The following is an 18,742-nucleotide window of genomic DNA, read 5'->3' as shown; positions in this document are numbered from 1 at the left end:
TTCCTAACCTGTGTGCTCATCATTTCACCAAAAGTACTAATTGGGATTAGTGGATTCCACCGAAAATACCAATTGGGTCAAAAACAATGTAATGTGAACTATTGCCTACACGTGATGGATTAATACAAAGAAAATTTGTGGCATGTATCTGATACACATAAATGCGGCATTGCACATCTTACAAAGGTATATTTGGCAGAAATGCTGACAGAATAACCAGTAATGTTGGGAGTTCACCAAAAATACTAATTGAGACTAGTGTGCTCAGCGGCCAACTATACCCAATTAGGCTGTCAATCACCAAGATTGCACCTTTTGACAGAAATAACTCTACAACCAAAGCACCTCATAACAAGGCAAGGGCATGTTTGAACTCCTGGAGTCTTGGTCTACAATATCAGCCGACCAGGTCAACAACTTTTTTCCTAACCCTTACCCCCATTTGCCTATTCATATTGAAGCAACTGCAGTCCTTCGCACCTCATAAACTATGAAGACCTTTACCATTACCACCCTCTTGGCCCTAACGACCATCACCATTGCATGCCCTGGCGACTTTGAAAAGTGTGGCTGGAGGATGACTGGTAACTCCCACTCCCGGTGGCCCGGTCCACCACGAGCTAACCAAATTTACAGTCGACGGATATACGCAAAGCGACCTCGCAAAGGCAGTGTGCGGCCGCACGGACACGTGCGGGGGAAGGGAATGGAATTCCTTGTTTATTGTACGTCCTGACGGGTCCCTGGAGGCGGGCGGATTCTGCAGCCAGGGCTGTTATGAGCGTGAGGACTCGTTGTGTCTACATGAGGGATGGTGTCATTGAGGGATATGAACGGATGCCACAGTTATGGATTCTCTCCATGTACGTCCGAATCATGTCAGATATATTATGATGAATAGGTAGAAAATCCTACGCCACTCCTTCTTCTCTCTCTGCTCGTCCTAACCGTGTCATCTTCTCTCTAATCCATTCAACAACGAGTCCTATATTCATCACTACCGCCGATGGCGTGCCCAACTTTTATGCCTATACTGGTAATTTCTCGCTACCTATAGTATTCTATATAAGAGCGTATAGCTTCAGGCAAACACCACACACAGCGAGAACTCAATTTCTGGAATTACCATCACAAAGGACTGAAAATACACTCGTCAAAGGCCTCAACGGTCTCTACAGGCCATCGCGCGTCATTCCGTGTCGATTCGGTACCTGTAGAGCCGCCGTTGTGGCCCTGGAAGGCACGGACAAACAGACTCTGCGAGCAAGCTACTCAAAATGACACGTCCACCTAATGCAGCGGCGGCCCATCTAGCCGCGACACAGCAACGCGAGATGTGACGACGGAGCCCAGACACCCCCTGAACATCATGGTCGCCATACACACACAACAGTAACCGATGGGCTGACCAGGAAGCCCAGCACCAACCAACAATGTCTGCGACGTCTCGCATTGACAAGCTCTCGGGCTGAACAGCATCATCTCTCACGCAAATATCTTCATAGATATCCCGGCATGCTACCATCGGTGCCACAACATACTTCTGGATTATCAGACAGCCTCGCCCACTGTCGCCCCCACCCTATGTCGAAGGCGTGGTGCCTTTTTAACATAACCTGACAAGGTCTGAAGATGTTTGCGCAAGAGCTCTTATGCTTAGTAGGCTTGATGACTTGCACGAGCTGAGCATTGCTCTTGTGGAGCTGCGTCGCGACGAAATGTTGGTGCCGCTGCGCCTGGTGGCAGGTCACACTACACACCATGGCCACATAGGAACCTAGTGGAAAGCAACAAAACACAAAGCAACAAGAATGGCGGAACTTCAACTAAGCTCTGAGGGCACGAGGGCAGGTACAAATAGACGAAGCCAAACGCTAGGGGGAGACTGTAGGTATAGCGGACGTGACACACGAGGCAACGCGCCTCTACGAGCCTTGAAACATCGTTACACATACAAGACTTTGAGTACACCACACACACGGAAACAACTTTTCAGAACACAAACACAGGCAAACACGTCACTTCTAGAGACGAAATGTACATAGTCGTAGATAGAAGCCAGACACCGCAGGCCTCTGGGGACAGATGGCTCTTTCGAGAGTGAAGTGAGGCGGTTCAGATTTATGTCCGCACCGCGTCTGCTGTCTGCCACGCCTGTCACTCCGGGCATAGCCGCGCAGAACGCGGCGGAAACCGAGTAGGAACCAAACAAACACACAAACAAATCAAATTAATCAGTTACCTTCCACTCGATTGAGTATTGTCGGAGGGAGTGGATGTATCCACCGATTGCCATCTGTTTGCCAGCGGTCGGTTGCAGTGTTTGCCAGCGGGCCGCTGCACTGATTGTCCAGCTCATTCGGTTAAGTGCAGCTTGATTCCCCACCAGGTTCGATACCATCACACCAATCCGACCAATCTGGCAAGCTGGCTCAATCAACTGAGCACCTCAGAACTAAACCAGGGGATTATAGCATCGATATCTGCACTCAATGTAGAACTCAGCTTAATCAACACCGTGTTTAGTCTGTCTAGAGAGGGCATGGCCGTTGCACTATTAAAATTGTTGAATGCAATAATTGCTGTGGGCTAAGGCGTGGTTAATGCATATGGGCGAGACCAGACCAGCTTTCTTGGATATAAAGAATGCTATTTGACATCGTCGGACGATGGAGGAACCGTGATAATACATATCTAACCTAATAGAAAACTCAGAATCAACCTCCCCAATTCGAGCGATTGTTCTACAGTCTGGACTACGGACACGACGCCGCAGCTACAGATAGGCTAAGTTGGTATGTGACGACATCTTTTAACACCTGTGCTGTCGAAAGTGCACGGCTTAGTGGCGTCAAACGAGGCCGTATGAAGGAACGAGCAATGTTCTGCTATTGTATAGTGTGGAAGGGTTGAGATGATTGTGTTGATTGATCTGGAGAGCTATTGGCTGGAATCGATCGATACTATATAGTAGAAGGGGATAGCAGTGAAGAGTTGGGGAAGCAAACCAAACTAACCGAATGAGCTGGACTACGAAGGAGCTTGTTTTTAATGAGTGGTCAAAGCTCGGCATCCCCACTAATATCAATGCTCAGCCATAGTATAATGTGAATTGAACACACATTATCTCAACATCAACTTTTTGAAATGCCTCAAAAACCTGTACTATCACATCGCAAGCCTCTAAAATATAAGGGCTGTGCTGCTGTCATCAAAAAGACATCAAGTTGTGAGTTGAGACCTTGTGAGCGCGCATTTGCGGTTGACGCGTGCATTGTTGGCGGTGCAACTCAAGATGCAGTGGCAGCTTACTTCCCCAACGCTGGCGGCCAAATCACTATACAGAAGGTTGTGAGTACAATCATGAAGCGCGCAAAGGAGGAGAATCTTCCTATCACATTGCCCAGTTTTTACAAGGACCTACCGCGCAGCGGTCGGCCAGAGCTTCTCACTGCACGCCAGAAGCGTGCTATCATCAAGATTATCACCCAAGACCGTGCCCATTGCGAAAAGGAACCTTTCCAGGCTATTGCAGATGGAAATTTCAAGGACATTGTGCCTCAGATGAGCATCAGTACCTTTGAAAACATCTTGTATAAGGCTTGCTTCAGCAGAAAGAAGCCGGGATGGAAGCCACCTTTGACTGCCAAGGAAGAGCAAGAACATTACCAATGGGCACTTGACCATAACCCAGACCTTCACCACATTGGTGATGGCCAGGGCTTCAATTTTGCACTATTGCTTATACTGATGAGACTCCTGCTTGCATTGGTGAGCAGCGTGGCATGCAGCGCACGTGGACCAGGGATGGAGAAGATTATGATGAAGGAGTTAAGAAAGATCGGATTCTCAAGTACTCTCAACTACAGTTCTATGGCGCATTTGCTTACAATGCTAAAGGTCCTTGCATTCTATATGAACATGAGACTAAGGCAGAGAAACAAGCTGCTAAACAGGCGCTTGAGAAGGAAAATGAAGAGCGGAAAAAAGTGGCTATGAAGGAACACAAGCAGAAGTGTTCTGCACTAAAGATCTTGAAGCCATCCCAACTCAACAAGGTACAAAAAGAGGAGCATGCAGCAGCACTCCAATTGCATAAGCATGCTTCTACCAACAAAAGATAAGTATACTCATGGGAAGCGGCTGCGTGGAGGCATTGAAGTGAAGGTGTAACCGCGCAGGGCAGTAAGTCAGGGGTAACCGCGCGAAGCGGTAGAATCGTTATATGTTTTTGTTGTTCTTGTTTAGTGTTCTGTCTCTCTCACCGGGCCATCAGGGTCTGTTTACATGACATATCTGTCGTTCAGACAGAGGTAGAAAGGGCTTGTTGGAAAGGGCAAGAGCACTGCACCAACACACGTGGCACACATGACCTCTATATTCCATTAACCGTCACAGGCTAGCTTCAGCGACGAAGATCCCTTGACAAAGGTGGCGACCAAAACCATAGTGGAAGTGATCGCGCTTCTTAAAGTCTGGGTCGAGCGCAGACGCTGAAGCATCAAGATTATCACCCAAAAACCTCTCTGGCGCAAAGTCCTCGGGATTATCGTATCGCTCAGGGCTCCGACTTAATCCTGTGACGGTTTATGGCGTGAAGAGGTCATGTCTGCCACGTGTGTTGGTGCAGTGCTCTTGCCCTTTCCAACAAGCCCTTTCTACCTCTGTCTGAACGACAGATACGTCATGTAAACAGACCCTGATGATTGCCGGGTGAGAGACAATCACAGAACAACACAACAGAATTTACCGATTTTACTGCTTCGCGCGGTTACCCCTGACTTACTGCCCTGTGTGGTTACACCTTCACTTATTGCATCTACTGCAACAAATCCCGTCAGATTTGGAAACACCACTGTTCCCTGGGGTATGATGTTCCCTTGATACAGGTCAGGCATCGTCGTCGCGTGTGGTACACTAAGACTCCCGATAGGAGCCCATCGGTGGAATTCTTTGATGACCGCTCGGACGTAAGGAAGCGAAACCTCGTCCTCCCAAGTTGGCATGCGGGAAGATCCTACAACGCGACCCAACTCTGCATTTGGCAGTCCCATGTATCCCGTACAGCGAATTGGGCTTACACTGGTGAGCGTTATGCACGACAGCAGGGAGCAATACCATTACTTCGAAGAATGACCGCAGGTTGGATGAGGTCGTATCTGCACCTGCACCAATCAACATGGCCAGGATGTCGCAGGCACGGTCATTGTCGATGCCCTCTTCTACCTGTATCTTACATGGTATCAGCCATCTTCCTGTTCGATGACACTACGACCAAGTTCTAGATACCTGGACCAAATGCGTCCCAAAACATTGTGGTGCGCAGCCCTCGTTAGCTTGTTTCTTTAAGGTATGCAAGAAGGCACGGTTCAGCTTAAATCCTCGCACCCTCAACTTTGCTGCAAGCTTCTTCCAAGGCTGCATCGACTCCGGCAAGTACCCTAAGAACGGGAAAACATCAAATAATAGAGAGCCGGGTTGAGAATCTGATTGATCATCGAATCAGTCACCGTCATAACCATATACTATATCCTTCCTCACATTGTAACATGATCTCCCACACGGCGTAGAATTCCGTCATAATGGGATGCTCCAGCTGCTCCAACCGTGCACCATAACAAGCGCTGAATATGACGCTCATGGCGAAGCGTTCCACATCTTTGAGAAAGCCTTACTGTTGATTCAGGAGCGCGCTGATTAGGATCTTTGACTCGAAATCCTGGTACTTGCGAAAATCCGCTGATGGTTTGGGCCCAAGAGGATTGTGGTATACACGCCTAATCAAGCGGAACGTATCTCCAGTTGAGTTGTGACTAGTCGCCACAGCCACGCTTCCGCACGGAAGTCATTATGAGCTGGTCTTGACGAGTACGTCGTTCCTCTCTATCTTACACTCAGTATGTTCTACTCAACTGGGTTTCATGTCTCACCTTGTCCAGAAGATACTTGGAAACAAAAAGCAAGCTGATAATGAGGACAGGATTGTTTCCAAAGCATAGCATACGTGTAGCGGTGTGGACCGCTGTAGAACACTGATAGCTACGGTAAACGTTAATTTAGGACTACCGGGTCGATGAAATACTGCGCTGTATTGCTATCTAGCTAGAAGGAGACGACTATATACCTGACCTGTAACACACCAGTCCAGGGTGGTCGATCAGGGGTATAGTCAGACACTGTACGGACCAACCGATACCGTAACATTTGAAGAGCTGTGCAGGAAGGACCGCGATAATGCAAGGCTTGCAAAGCAGGGTTTGAAGCTCAGGAATATGCTCAGATAGTTGCTCAAATATGTCCACGTTGGCGAACTGCAGTCACATAAAAGGCAGCTTTTCACGAAGTATCACATTGAGGGATGCGACTCCCTTCTAATGTCAGAGTTCAGTGAAGAACTGTACGCAAAGGGAAGAATTTGAAGATTGTACTGGGGTTGTATTGAGTGAAGCTACGAACAGTATATATAGGTGAGTAGCTGTAAACAACGTGGCAGTCACTCTCATGAAGGTGAGGTACAACAGGCAGGAGCACCCCAAACCGTGACATCTAACCTATACCTATATAGACGTAGAATATCTGCTGGAGGTATGGGGAACAGTTATTGACTGATTTGTATGCAGAATTTCTGCTATAACACCAAAATATATCAAGCAAAACAATCAAACAAGTCAACCGCTCAAAACTCAAATTAAGCTCGTGCCTGCCAATGCCCACTGGCCGCGTCTCATAGTTATCCATCGCTCTCTGTTCGACGCTCCTTAGTGCGTTGTATACGTGTGGAAGGGCTGAGATGGTTGAGTTGATTGATATTAAGAGCTATGGCGTGGATCGATCGAGACTATATAGTAGAAGGGAATAGCAGTGAAAGGGCGGTGAAGCAAACCGATCTAACCGAATAAGCTGGAAAATCAGTGCAACGGACTGCTGGCAAATAATACGAGATCCATGTTGATAGATTATCAGGGATAAAATATATCTCCTCTTAACCTTTCTTTTTCTTCCTCAATGCCTCAAAAGCCGCCACGATCTTCTCCGTCTCATCCCCATGTGCGCTCTTCTCAGCCAGCCACCTCCCCTCTGCATGTCTTGCTTCAGTAATGCTCTTCCGAATCTTCGTATACACAGCTGTCCTCAAACTCTTCGCAATCCCAGCGCTCGTATACCCGAAAAGACCAAACATACCAGCACCACTCTTGGTAGCTAAGTTCACCATGCCCTTGCCTAGCCCTTTAGCAGCGCCCTTCGCACCCTCCTTCTGAGCGCCTTGGTAGGGCTTTACAACGACATCACTAATACCATCTATGAATCCCCATGCGAAAGTTTTGCCGGCCACAGCTGCGCCGCTCTTGAAACCGGTTACTGGGCCGTGGTTACGAGGGATGTCGCCGTAGTGACTGGGCACGTGTTTAAGCCCTTCAGTTAGAGCGAGCGGGATATCAACAGTCATGCCTTTCAAGGCCTTTGGGGCAGCCATCGCGATGCTCATGCCGGAGGCACCTGCCAGCCGACCTGCAGATATGGGTTCTCGCTTCTTTGTGCCACTTGCGGACGTCATGACACTTGCGCTGTCAGAGTTGGACTTTGTTGGATTGTTCTTGGTGTTGGCGGCTTTTGATGATTCTGCGTTTGATTCTTCGTAAGCACGTCTGTCGCGATCGTCCCGATACTCGGTGATTGGCTTGGTGAATAACCCCGTTACGCCTGACGTGAGGTCGACTGCGGTACTAAGTACCGCAGACGCCCCGCCGGAGATGGGGTCCCACCGGCGGGTTTCGATGTTGATAGGGTTGCTCTCGTATCTGCATGCTTTTCAGTGCTATACTTCAAAGGTGGATTGTCAAGCATTTGCATAATGACTGTGGAACGTACAACTTCAGGTACTTTATATCCTTCCGTGCCTTTGGAAACACAATTTCTGCAGCAAAGGATGATAGCTTGATCATATTGTTCCCCTTGTGATAGTAGAATGCTGCTGGCAGGTGTGGAACTACATCGCAAAGCATTTTCTTGATTGGTAGATTCCGGTGGAAGGACTTTGCTGCAGCTTCGACACCCACCTCAGATTTCATTCGCTCGGCGATGGCCGCAGCCGCTCTCACCACCTCGTCAGAAAGACAGAACTTCACTGCTTCAGAGAGGCTTTCCGTAGTCAATTGCCGTTGGGGAATAGGCATAGGACCAGCACCTGCTGCAGCGACCATTCTACCCCAGAATGGCTGACTGACAGTGGGTTAGTACGTGCAAATAAGTCAGAGAGTTCATTCAGGTAACTTACTCTCCAAAGAAAGGTACAATGGTAGTCGGCCTGCCGTTCTTCAAACCACATGCAGTAGTGCCAGCACCACCATGATGTACCACGGCGGTCACATGCTGGAACAACCATTCGTGAGGACAGTCCCCAATAAAGATTACGTCTTTGTGGGATTCTCCGTGCTCACCCAAATTCGACCAGCCTTTGGAGACAATAGCACGGAACCTATTAGCTTGTACAGCGCCCAGAATTGCGGAAGTAATCCTCTGTGGATCTTCAAGTACGATGCTGCCGAATCCAATGTATACTGGAGGCGGTCCGCTTTCAATGAATGATCGAATTTCAGGTGGTGGTTCGTAGTGAGGAGGATCTCGAAAGAAAAACCCACACACGTCGACGTATGGCGGCCAGTCTGCCGGTTTTGGTACGAGGGCTGGCGACCAACAGTACGTAAAGGAAATCTTGAGCGTGTCTGCAAGACAAGGCCCATCAAACATGGCTACGTGCTCCAAATCAAGTGTATCCCGCCAATCGTTGATGACATCACCAAGCCTATGATTGAAGTAAGCATTTAGAAGTTTTGCCAAGGCGGTGACCCACGGTAGCTTCAGAGTGACAACTTACCCTTGCCATGTCAGCCAATCAACAATTCCATACGATAAGTAATTTGCAAGCCCTTCTTCGCCATCTGCATTCTTTAGGTTCGCCAGTGGGTGCGGGAATGCTTTCGTGCTTGTCCATGGCATAGTAAACATCAAATGGATAGGAATGCCCAAGGCCTGCGCGCAGTGAACATGTGCAAAACTTGGCGGGTTTGCAATGATGGCGTCTGCCACAAAAGGCTCTTGCGTCAAAGTGTCTGGCTCAATACATGAGCTCCAGCATCCTTCCAACATGTCTCTAACCATCATACGCTTTCTCTTGATCTCACCGGCCTGCACGCTCTTGAGGCTAGGGATAAGTCCGGGGTTCTTCACCATGTACGCCATCAACTCTGCTGGATTGCCGCCAATTGGGTAGAACTCCAGTCCGGAGCCGGAATTTCGCACAAAATCCTCAAACATATTATGAGTTGCTATCCTCACGCGATGGCCATACAAGCGAAGTTCGTGACCAAGCGCGATAAAGGGCTGGACGTCTCCTCGACTACCAACAACCTGGATAACGATGTTCAATTTGATCGGCCAAGACTTGTAGGGATCCGGACTGTCCGTAAAATCAGAATCCTCCGGCGGGGCCTCCGGTGTGTCGTCGCGAGGAGGGCCATATACCACTGAAAGCGATCGCGCCAATCTGGACTTGAGATCGATATTAACACGTCCGTCATCTGGAAGATATTAGTCTCGGCCGCATCACTAATGCACCTAGATAGAGATGACCCGTACCTCCGATCTGTGGACTTCCTCCAACAAATGTACCCGATGATGAGGCAGATGATGGACGGTCCGGATGAGCTGCGAGTTCAGCAGGTGCCCATTTCTCGTGGATTCCTGCATCTTCTCGGTTTGCAAATGGCAGGAGTTCTTGGCCACCTAAATACGCAGAGGAGTCCGATGGCCTTCTTTTCTTTTCCATCGTATTGAGGTTGTGTAGTAAGATGTATGCGAGGAGCCCTGTGATTGCGGTCGCAAGCAGAGTAAATGATGTAGGCTTTTGAAATGTTGATGTAATCCAGGAAGGGCTATCACAAAATGGCTTCGTCGTCAATCGTCACCGTGCGCAGCATTGCAAAACCTTAAAACGCATCACTGCAGTTTTAGCTTACCGATATCAGTGCTTTGTAGTCGGGTGTTACGTATCTCGCATCTCGTATTTCGCCAACACCAATCTAAACCGGAGCCTTGTGACGTCCCTGCGCGCCGGAACGCTCTAGTGGCGTTTAGTTCACGGCCGCTTGCATCAGCCGTGAGCTGGACTTGACGCTATGCCTACTGCAGATTGGCCTCCACATACTGCTATGGCGCATGGCGATCAGTAGATCCTCGCTTCGCTCGCTGATTGATAATCCCTGCCAGACTACAGAACAAGCATGAGTCCGAAGCCATTTAGAAGCGGTCACGTCCAGAGCTAGCAACAAACAATTCAAGTCTTGTTGACGGACCACTCTCTGATGGTCAATGTTTGTGAAGAACATGTGGGTGCCATGATGCGTCTTCTAAAGCGCTGACCGGGCGGCGGCTTCAAGCTAGATTCTTTCAGCAACGACGACCCTCCCCCGTGCGCTTTCCTATCGCATACCTGGACAGAAGGTCAGGAAGTCGCACAATGAGCTGGTGGCCGGTACAAGCAAGGAGAAGACTGGAGCAAGCCGCAGCGGACGGCCTCGAGTACTTCTGAGTTGATGCCTGCGATAAGCTCAGTGCAGCGATCAACTCCGTATTCTGCTGGTACCAACCTACATCTGAGTGCTATGTATACCTGTCGGATGCCTTGGTGCCCGACGAGATCACCGACGCTGAAGCCTTCCAGTTGCCTAGCAGGAAGTCTTGCAACAGAGCCGATAGTTCACACGAGGCTGGACGTTGCAAGAGCTTCTAGCGCCGACCAGCGTTGAGTTCTTTTCCACACGGGGCAAGCGGTTGGGTAGCAAGGTTTTCTTAGAGCGGGAAATCCACAAGTTCACCAAGATTCCTGTCGCAGCACTAAGGGGACAAAGTCTTACTGAGTTGAGTGTTTAGGATCGAATGAGCTGGACGGCCAGGTGCACGAAAACGTTGAAGGAGGACAGGGTGTACTGTCTGTTGGAGATCTTTGGCGTGTCCCTGTCACTTATACAGAGAAGAAGAAGCATACGCCACTCTACGGCTGCGAGAGGAGATACAGAAGTAGCAGGAAGAGCGCGGAACAGAAAGCTTCAGCACCTCTAAAATCTCCCAAATCAAGTCCCACAACACCAAACATCAAATCAAATCCAGTCTCGGCAAATATTTGACTTGATTGATCCCACGCATGCTCAATGGTATCAGAACCTACTCCCCCACCACGCCACAATGCGATTATCGCATTTTTTTTGTGTATTGACACGCAGAAGCCTTAATTGAGTCCGTACAACACCTTTTTGAGCACGATTATATACCAAATCAAGCGTGGCGGCTCCTACAAGGTACATCACCAGGTGCTTCCACCACAGCTCCCCCGGCCATCGCGACAACCTAAGATGTGATGTAATAGCGTCTCGTTTATGAGTCTTGGCAGCTGGTTAGCATCAATCGTCGACGACGTTGTTTTGTAACCATCCCCACAACACTACAACGCCCATAACCACCCGCGCCCCCACCCACTCACCAAACAAGACCCCGTGCAATCGATCAAAATACCCGCCGTACGCCTCCACACATATACAAAGCGCTAGGATAATGTGGACACCCGGCAAAGGAGAGTAAATCCAGAGCTTTTTAAGGCATCTTGGCCCTGGTATGACGCATGCTCTGCCGCGCGGTATAAGATCACTAGCCCCTCTACTGAGTAGTACGTGGTGAAGGTCTTTTGCCTCGCTCTGCCGTATATGTAAGCACCTCTGGTGAGAAGGTCCTTAGGGCTCCTCGCGTTGGATCCACATTATCTCAACTACTCGGCTGTCACGGGTATTTCCCCTTACATGTACCGACCAGCTCTCGGACAGACTCTGGAGCTGGGCCGGAGGCTCATGGGCCACTTGTATATATTCCTCACGAACCTTGAGGCTCAATCATCAAGGATTCGTCTAATCTCATCCCATTTGGCCCCAGACAGCCCCAATTCATCCTGTGTCCGATTGCCTGCCTACAGTGACCTCACATCGGCGCTATGTGAGATGGCTGGGCATCCAGGTGGCTGGAAAGGAGATTTGTGAGTAAACCCACCTATATAACCCTTTTGTTTTCCCTTCCTAAACCTAATCTAGAAGTCCTTAACTGACGCGCAAAGATGGAGAGATACTTGTTCAACTCCCGATTGTCCTGCAGCACCCTTCAACAAGAAGAAACACCTTCACCAATACACCATGGCCCTGTTGCGATTCGTGCCTTAAGCAAAGCTTGTAGACACTATTCGATTGGTTCTCGGGGATGAGCGGAGGTACAGGGGGTCCGTAGGGGTTTGACAGTCACCTAAGCAAGGCTCGGGTGGTCAGGGGTAGACTATCAGGGCGAGGCGGTAGTAGCCTTCGTAATAGTTGAGGTAATAGCCGTCTAGCCGGAGGCCGTGACGACTGTGGCAATGAGTAGTACAGATTATACTGTCTGGCTCGAGAGCGAGTGAGATTCCAATAACAAAGTTGATTGACGAGGTTGAACACGATGCCATAAGGGCAGCGTGTCTACTTGCCATATACATGAGCAGATGATTGCTCAGATCGCTCAGTACTGAGTATACTGATCGTGCTGAGTATACTGCTCGTGCCGAGTATACTGCTCGTACCGAGTACACTGCTTGTACTGAGTATACTGACCGTGCTGAGTATCGCCAACGCGGCCTCACTGCTCGGGTCGCTTGAGTTGCTCAACTGAGAGTGATGATCATACTGAGTATCGCCGACGCGGCCCCACTTCTCGGGCCAATCGATACTACAGTTCCTCGGCTCCTCTCGTATCGTTGCGTAGTCCTGTTTGTTGAGAGGAGCAGCAGTTTCAAGACTCAGTCATTGATTGGACGATTATGAGAGATTTGAGCTTCCGAGATGCTACATGCCCAGCAAGCCGAGGTCTATTGACATGGAATCAAACAAATCTACTCAACGCCTTACCTGACTCAGCAACAATGCTATCATCTTATATGAAGAAGCACCAAGAAACTCGTAAATCTGAGGTGCGGCAACTTATCCAATTGGCTCCTGGCAAGATTGCTATAAGCGTTGATGTGTGGACTTCCTCCAATCATTACAGCTTCTTGGGTGTTGTTGCTCACTTTGTTGATGCCGATTACAACCAATGTGTCACGGTTTGGGATGCTCCTGCCTGTTGTACCTCACCTCAATGAGAGTGACTGCCACGTCACACTAGCGTTGTTTACAGCTACTCACCTATATATACTGTTTGTAGCTTCACCCAATACAACCCCAGTACAATCTTCAAATTCTTCCCTTTGCGTACAGTTCTTCACTGAACTCTGACATAATGAGACCTCTTGATTGGTTTCAAGAACCTTGTTGGTGACCACACGGCTTGTGCGCAGGCTTCAGCAATACTCAAAGTTATCCAGGAGTACAACTTTGAGTCAAAGTTCAACTGTTTTGTAGGCGACAATGCTACAAATAATGACAACAAACTCATCCAACACCTCAACAAGCAGTCTAGTATCCTCCGCCTTGGGACCAAGCACCAAATCCGCTGTGCGGGTCACATTATCAACCACATTGTCAAGGCCTCAGTATATGGAGCTGGTGTCTCCAACTTTGAACAATAGCTTGCCCAGGCAGCTCCAATGGAGCAGTTTCAACTATATTGGCAACACGGCGTCATTGGCAAATTTCACAACTTTGTACAAGCTGTTTGTTGCTCCCCTAAGCGCTGTGAGCTGTTCTTATTGATCTTCACCAACCTCACCAACGAAGACCCTCCATCGAAGTTTGTCAAACTTCAACTACTCCAAGATGGCATAGTACGCTGGCACTCAGTTTATATCATGCTTCTCCGTTGCCAGGAGCTACGTAAGTCAATTGTAGTGGTTCAACACAAGTACAAGCAACAAGCCAAGATCGATAAGGAGTTTGCTGGTGGTGACGATGCAGGTCAACACTACAACCCTGTGCTTGACGCGTTATTGGACAACGATTGGCTCAAAGTTGACGAACTTATCAAGTTTCTTAAAGTGCCGTACGACCTTTGCAAAGCATTGGAGGGTAACAACAGCGTGTCAGGCTTTGGCTTGTTGTGGCAGACTATTGTCAATCTTCAAGCACTTTGGCAGCACTATGAGGCATGCATCAGTAAGTTCGACCATGAAGACGATAGCTACTTTGCAACTGCCGTCAAACTCGGCCTCCAGAAGCTCAACACGTACTGGGAAAAGTTGATACTTGACCCCAAGTACAGCTACTACACCGTCGCCACAGCTCTCCACCCCATGTTACGCCTTGATTGGTTCAAATCCACATGGCGTGAGTTTGACGATTGGCACAAGAAAGCCAAATGTTCTCTCAACAAGACGTTTGAACAGTATGCTGCCGCCTCTGATAGCCACAAGGATGAGATAGAAGTCAAACAACAACACCAACAGCGTAAGCTTCCAGTCAGTTATGCTAACTACCCACTTGCAGCAGTCATGCAGGTTGACCTGGGTTACTATCACGGCAACCATGGGTCCAAGCATCGGAAGCGTGAGAACAAACTGGCCAATTATATCGACAATCCCAACGAGGACCTCAATCAAGACGATGATGATCAGGAGTTGATGGGTGACCCGTGGCGTTGGTAGCTCAAAATTGGCCGTAACAGGTATCCCACACTATTCAAGATGGCTGTCGACTTTCTATCCATCCCATCTACGAGCTGTGAATGTGAGCGCTGCTTTAGTACAGCTGGCCGCACGATCTCTAACAATTGAAACTTACTGTCGCCAACAACGATTGAGGCACTTCAACTGCAGAAGAATTGGCTTAAGAATTGCGTAGTTGAGTGTCCACTCCTCCAATTGTGTACCCATGTAATGAAGAAGTCAGGGACAGCAACTCGATTGTTCAATTCACTTAACTTCACTAACTAGCCTAAATAGGAAATTTACTGTCCGTATTACTGTTACTGTCCGTAATCTGACGCTTTGTGAGCCGTACATACGTAACGACACCAAAAATCCGTCCGTAATAACGGCTATAGGGGTCAACCGTACCGTAATACGTCTCGTTGGACACGCTGTGCACAAGAGCCGTCTCGATCTTGTTTTGTATCTCGTCGGAGTGCTGCCAACGCCTCAAGCCTTCGCCTTCCCTGACTTTGACACGTATATAGCTCTAGGTAGGATGCTCTCCTCGCTGGATGCCGTGCTACTCAAATCCGCAGTTATGTCTTGCTCAGGCCGACTTGTCACCAGAAGGTGGATGTTCCTTTCTTTCCCATCAAGGAGCTAGCTTACCCACTTGAGAAGTCCTACCATGGATGGCCCTAATCGCGTACGGCATTCATCAAGAGCATCTAAAACGATCCAGACCTCTTTGGTTTGTTCAACCATTTGTGCGAAGGCGTTTCACAGTGATTCACAACTCAGCTGATGACGCCCGTCGCTGTGTGAAGAGCAAAATGCGTCTAAGAATCCTCGAGCAGTTTCACGTTTAGAGTAAAGCTGGCTGACAAGTGAAGTAACCATATTCTTAAGCGTCTGCTTGCTGGTGTCGTTGAAGTCGAAGTAGAAGTACAACAAGATCAGAGCAGGATTGCTCGATTCAAGATGTTGTACAACGGTAGAGCTTAGAACTATCTTTCCGCATCCCGGGATACCATGCAGCCACAAGAAAGAATTCTGCTGGACGTTCCACTGCTTGAACATGAGTGAGTGTAGCAGCCACTGTCCGGTACCTTCCTGCCTTTGCTGTAATGCTTTGTGATAGTTTGTTGACGGGTCTGGCGGCGACAGCCATGAGTAAATCTGATTGCGTCTCTGCTGCAGTCGAACGCCCTTAACATCGTCACTCAATCCCTGCACACTTTCGTTGACTTGCTTGATGTCAATTGATTCTCTCAAGGCTGCGGATCTGACTAACCAGTGGAGAGCAGGCCGCTAAGCTTCTGCTCGGCCTAAACTTTATCAGGAGCAATCCGGCAGAGAAGGTCCGTCGCATATGCGGCTGCTACCATCGCTGCATAGCCTTGCCACTGGTTGTTCTTGTGAGTGTCGGAATAATCGCATATGCTACCGATGATAAGGCACAGGAAGTGATTCATCAGCCCAGCAGCTTCCATCTCAAAACATAACACATCCTTCTCTTTAGATAGCTTATCACGAAACACAGCATCCTTCATGAGCTGGTTCGCGGAAGCGATGAGACCGTAGTGAATTGCAGGGTCATCCTCGTCTTCGTACCGTTCTTTCCGCACTATGAAGTTCGAGAGATCGTCACTACAAATGCTTGTGCAAGGTCCCTCAATGTCTTGGGGGTGGACCACAGAAGACCTGTACAGTTTGTCGTTCTCTGAACTTGGCCGCCCGTACTTCTTTCGTAGCCTGCTCTTGCTCACTAATATTGTGTTGATGCTTTCCTCAATCTGATGGCCGTCGCCCTCATACTGGGTCTTGAGTCCGGCTACGGCCGTCTGTAAAACACTAGGCGGCTGATTCAAGTATCCGGTCGTCAAGAAGCTCTGATTATGAGTTGTTTTGCCGAAGTCGTACTGGAAGACACCACCCATCCCATTGCGAGGCGAGCTCACAACAACGTCGTCTAGGCGAATGTCATGCTTTGAGCTTGGCGCTCCGCCGCCTATCCCAACCATCAAGCCAATCCTGACGTTGGGGAAGCTGTGAAGCATGTCTCTCGCAACACCTGCGGCAGAAGCGATGCCGTACTCTCCGTCTGGCAGCACATCAATGACAACATTGTGTTTTCCGATCTTGCCCAACGTGTAATCGTTGTTGTCGTTGTTCGACACGTAGTCTGGTCCATCATGTGAACTGAAGTGAAAGGGCGGCTGAAAAGTGAGCTCGGTTGATTATCATTTAACAATAGGAGCAAGTTGTTGTTGACGCTGCTTGGGGTATCTTACTGATGCAACACAAAAACGCAGATCTGTTTAAAGCAAAAGCTGGCCACGCATCCACTCTTCCTAGCTCAGTCCAAAAACACGATTCAACACTCAGAGTGCACTCCCTCCGCCATATCTTCAACATCATTGATAGCCTCACATTCAGGATCACGTGTCCCTGATCTCGATCCCGTAGGCCTTAAACCACCGTCCAACTTTGTCGCTTGCCAACATCTTGCCATCCCAGACATGTCGTGTCATGCTCTTTGTTCCATATGCCGCCAGGATCCGAACGCTGGTGTTTGGTTTCAAGCCAAGTTTGCGCACGCGACGGAGCCAGTGGTGAGGGGAATGGCCAGTGACCCAACGGCGAGAGGGATAAGTCTGTGGGCGGATGTGTGGATGTTGGAGGTGAGGATGAGGACGAGTCTTTGGATGTCGAAACGGAGAGCGAAGGGTCCCAGCAGGCGCGCTTGGCTGAAGTGGAATCTAGCAAGGTGTTCTCAGCTTGTGCAGTGAATCTGCGCTTTTGGCTGATTCCAGTGAGAGTCTCTGCGGGTTTCTCAAGCTCAGTCACAATGTCACGTTCTGGCTTGCGCCTCTTCGGGCTTTGGGAACGTTTCTTGTCGCAGCGGTTGAGAAAAGTTTGCAATTAACGGCAGGAACGAAGCCCCGCGCATCTGCTAAGCGCGCACCAAAAGTACGCAAGGCGAGACACCGGTCAATTCTACACTTAAGGAATGCATTGAGCAGCGTGAAGACGGACCATGCAAAGCGCGCGTACAGCGTGTCGACGCCGACTGCGGTGGGGTGCAGCTGGCGGTTGTGGTAGAGGTGCTCGAGCTCGGGCAAGTGTTCAAGCAAATGCGCATCGAGTCGCATGTTGCCATCGGTGGCTGGCTTGGGACCGAAGCAACAAGGGGCTTGTCAAAGGCGATGTGCAGGTCGGCGCGCAAGAGTAGCGCGTTCGCGGTGTCATCGAGCGTGGCTGCCAAGCCCGTGTTGTATCACGACATGTCGTTGGCCCTCCACCAGTCCAGTTCGGACTGGGGTACGACACGTGCAATCTGCAGCTGCTCGCAGCATCCGCTGAGGCCACACGAGCCGTTGCAGATGACCAGGGCGCTCGTCAGGTTAGAGGGTGTAAGTGTGATGCTAGACGGGACGGTGTTCAAGTCGCGAGCCAGCTGTTGCCGGTGTGGGGTAAGGCGGTCGTGTGGGTAACTCCACTGACGGAAGTTAGGGACGTTGGCATACAGAACATCGGCGGCCTTGAGGTGGAAATAGTAGCTACGTTGGCGCAGCGTGCTGGTGGGTTGATTGGGGCGCTGCCCGTCCCGCGACAGCAACAGCCAGCCTTGGTCGGCATAGTCTTCCGCAATTACGGCGCAGGCATCGATTGCAAGTTGGGCAAAGAAGCCAGGCTGCCCATTGTCATCAGTGTTGGGCGCGTGTAGCTTGAAGAGGACATTGTTGCCATCATTGTAGCTGGGGCTGATGTGGTGACAAGTCAATGTCTTGAGTTTTGGCCAAGATTGATAAGAATACCAACGGGGTTGGCCAAGCACCTCAAGAGAACTGGGAACTGGTATTCGCTCCATGTTCAAGCAAAAAATTTACATCTCTCCGACGGGGAATCGAACCCCGGCCTCCTGCGAGCTGTGAATGACAAGCAGAAATACTGACCACTATACTATCGAAGATTTCCGCTAAAACAGCGGGAAGAGATTTCATTGGTCGATATATATTTCGCGATTAAATACATATATAACAGCAGTGGTATTGAGGCAGCTGAAGACGAGATATGAATAGACACCATGAGGCCAAAACTAGCTTACAA

The 18,742-nt window shown here is 49.4% G+C and overlaps 7 protein-coding genes and 1 non-coding gene across 8 annotated transcripts; 2 read left to right on the top strand and 6 right to left on the bottom strand.

The window, feature by feature from the left end:
* Positions 1 to 200: 200 nt before the first annotated feature.
* BU25DRAFT_416376 (uncharacterized protein) lies at positions 201 to 454 on the top strand (the record flags this gene model as incomplete). The annotated part of the gene is made up of 1 exon (XM_033707769.1): positions 201 to 454. A coding segment is annotated over one exon (254 nt), but the record flags the coding sequence as incomplete, so codon positions are not given.
* A 2,693-nt stretch (positions 455 to 3,147) lies between these two features.
* On the top strand, positions 3,148 to 4,124 carry BU25DRAFT_426733 (uncharacterized protein; the record flags this gene model as incomplete). The annotated part of the gene is made up of 2 exons (XM_033708439.1): positions 3,148 to 3,853; positions 3,901 to 4,124. The coding sequence occupies 2 exons, from the start codon at positions 3,148 to 3,150 to the stop codon at positions 4,122 to 4,124; spliced, it is 930 nt and encodes a 309-aa protein (XP_033555333.1).
* Positions 4,125 to 4,255: 131 nt separating this feature from the next.
* Positions 4,256 to 6,002, bottom strand: BU25DRAFT_484002 (cytochrome P450; the record flags this gene model as incomplete). The annotated part of the gene is made up of 8 exons (XM_033711184.1): positions 4,256 to 4,570; positions 4,783 to 5,033; positions 5,119 to 5,232; positions 5,290 to 5,486; positions 5,542 to 5,636; positions 5,676 to 5,796; positions 5,841 to 5,883; positions 5,931 to 6,002. 8 exons carry the CDS (start codon positions 6,000 to 6,002, stop codon positions 4,393 to 4,395), a joined length of 1,071 nt encoding a protein of 356 aa, XP_033555332.1. The 3' UTR covers positions 4,256 to 4,392.
* A 980-nt stretch (positions 6,003 to 6,982) lies between these two features.
* Positions 6,983 to 9,826, bottom strand: BU25DRAFT_484000 (glycosyltransferase family 1 protein; the record flags this gene model as incomplete). The annotated part of the gene is made up of 5 exons (XM_033711183.1): positions 6,983 to 7,799; positions 7,870 to 8,220; positions 8,276 to 8,803; positions 8,876 to 9,578; positions 9,637 to 9,826. 5 exons carry the CDS (start codon positions 9,824 to 9,826, stop codon positions 6,983 to 6,985), a joined length of 2,589 nt encoding a protein of 862 aa, XP_033555331.1.
* Positions 9,827 to 15,502: 5,676 nt separating this feature from the next.
* BU25DRAFT_325665 (uncharacterized protein) lies at positions 15,503 to 15,808 on the bottom strand (the record flags this gene model as incomplete). The annotated part of the gene is made up of 1 exon (XM_033702288.1): positions 15,503 to 15,808. A coding segment is annotated over one exon (306 nt), but the record flags the coding sequence as incomplete, so codon positions are not given.
* A 149-nt stretch (positions 15,809 to 15,957) lies between these two features.
* Positions 15,958 to 16,869, bottom strand: BU25DRAFT_355069 (purine and uridine phosphorylase; the record flags this gene model as incomplete). Its single annotated transcript, XM_033703548.1, has 1 exon — positions 15,958 to 16,869. A coding segment is annotated over one exon (912 nt), but the record flags the coding sequence as incomplete, so codon positions are not given.
* Positions 16,870 to 17,502: 633 nt separating this feature from the next.
* On the bottom strand, positions 17,503 to 18,404 carry BU25DRAFT_483989 (uncharacterized protein; the record flags this gene model as incomplete). Its single annotated transcript, XM_033711182.1, has 1 exon — positions 17,503 to 18,404. A coding segment is annotated over one exon (495 nt), but the record flags the coding sequence as incomplete, so codon positions are not given.
* A 120-nt stretch (positions 18,405 to 18,524) lies between these two features.
* On the bottom strand, positions 18,525 to 18,605 carry BU25DRAFT_t147. The gene has a single exon. It is a non-coding gene; the product is annotated as a tRNA-Asp (tRNA).
* Positions 18,606 to 18,742: the final 137 nt, after the last annotated feature.

Source organism: Macroventuria anomochaeta, assembly GCF_010093625.1.
Source record: "Macroventuria anomochaeta strain CBS 525.71 unplaced genomic scaffold BU25scaffold_62, whole genome shotgun sequence".
Classification (NCBI taxonomy): domain Eukaryota; kingdom Fungi; phylum Ascomycota; class Dothideomycetes; order Pleosporales; family Didymellaceae; genus Macroventuria; species Macroventuria anomochaeta.
This window is presented reverse-complemented; position numbering and strand designations above follow the sequence as displayed.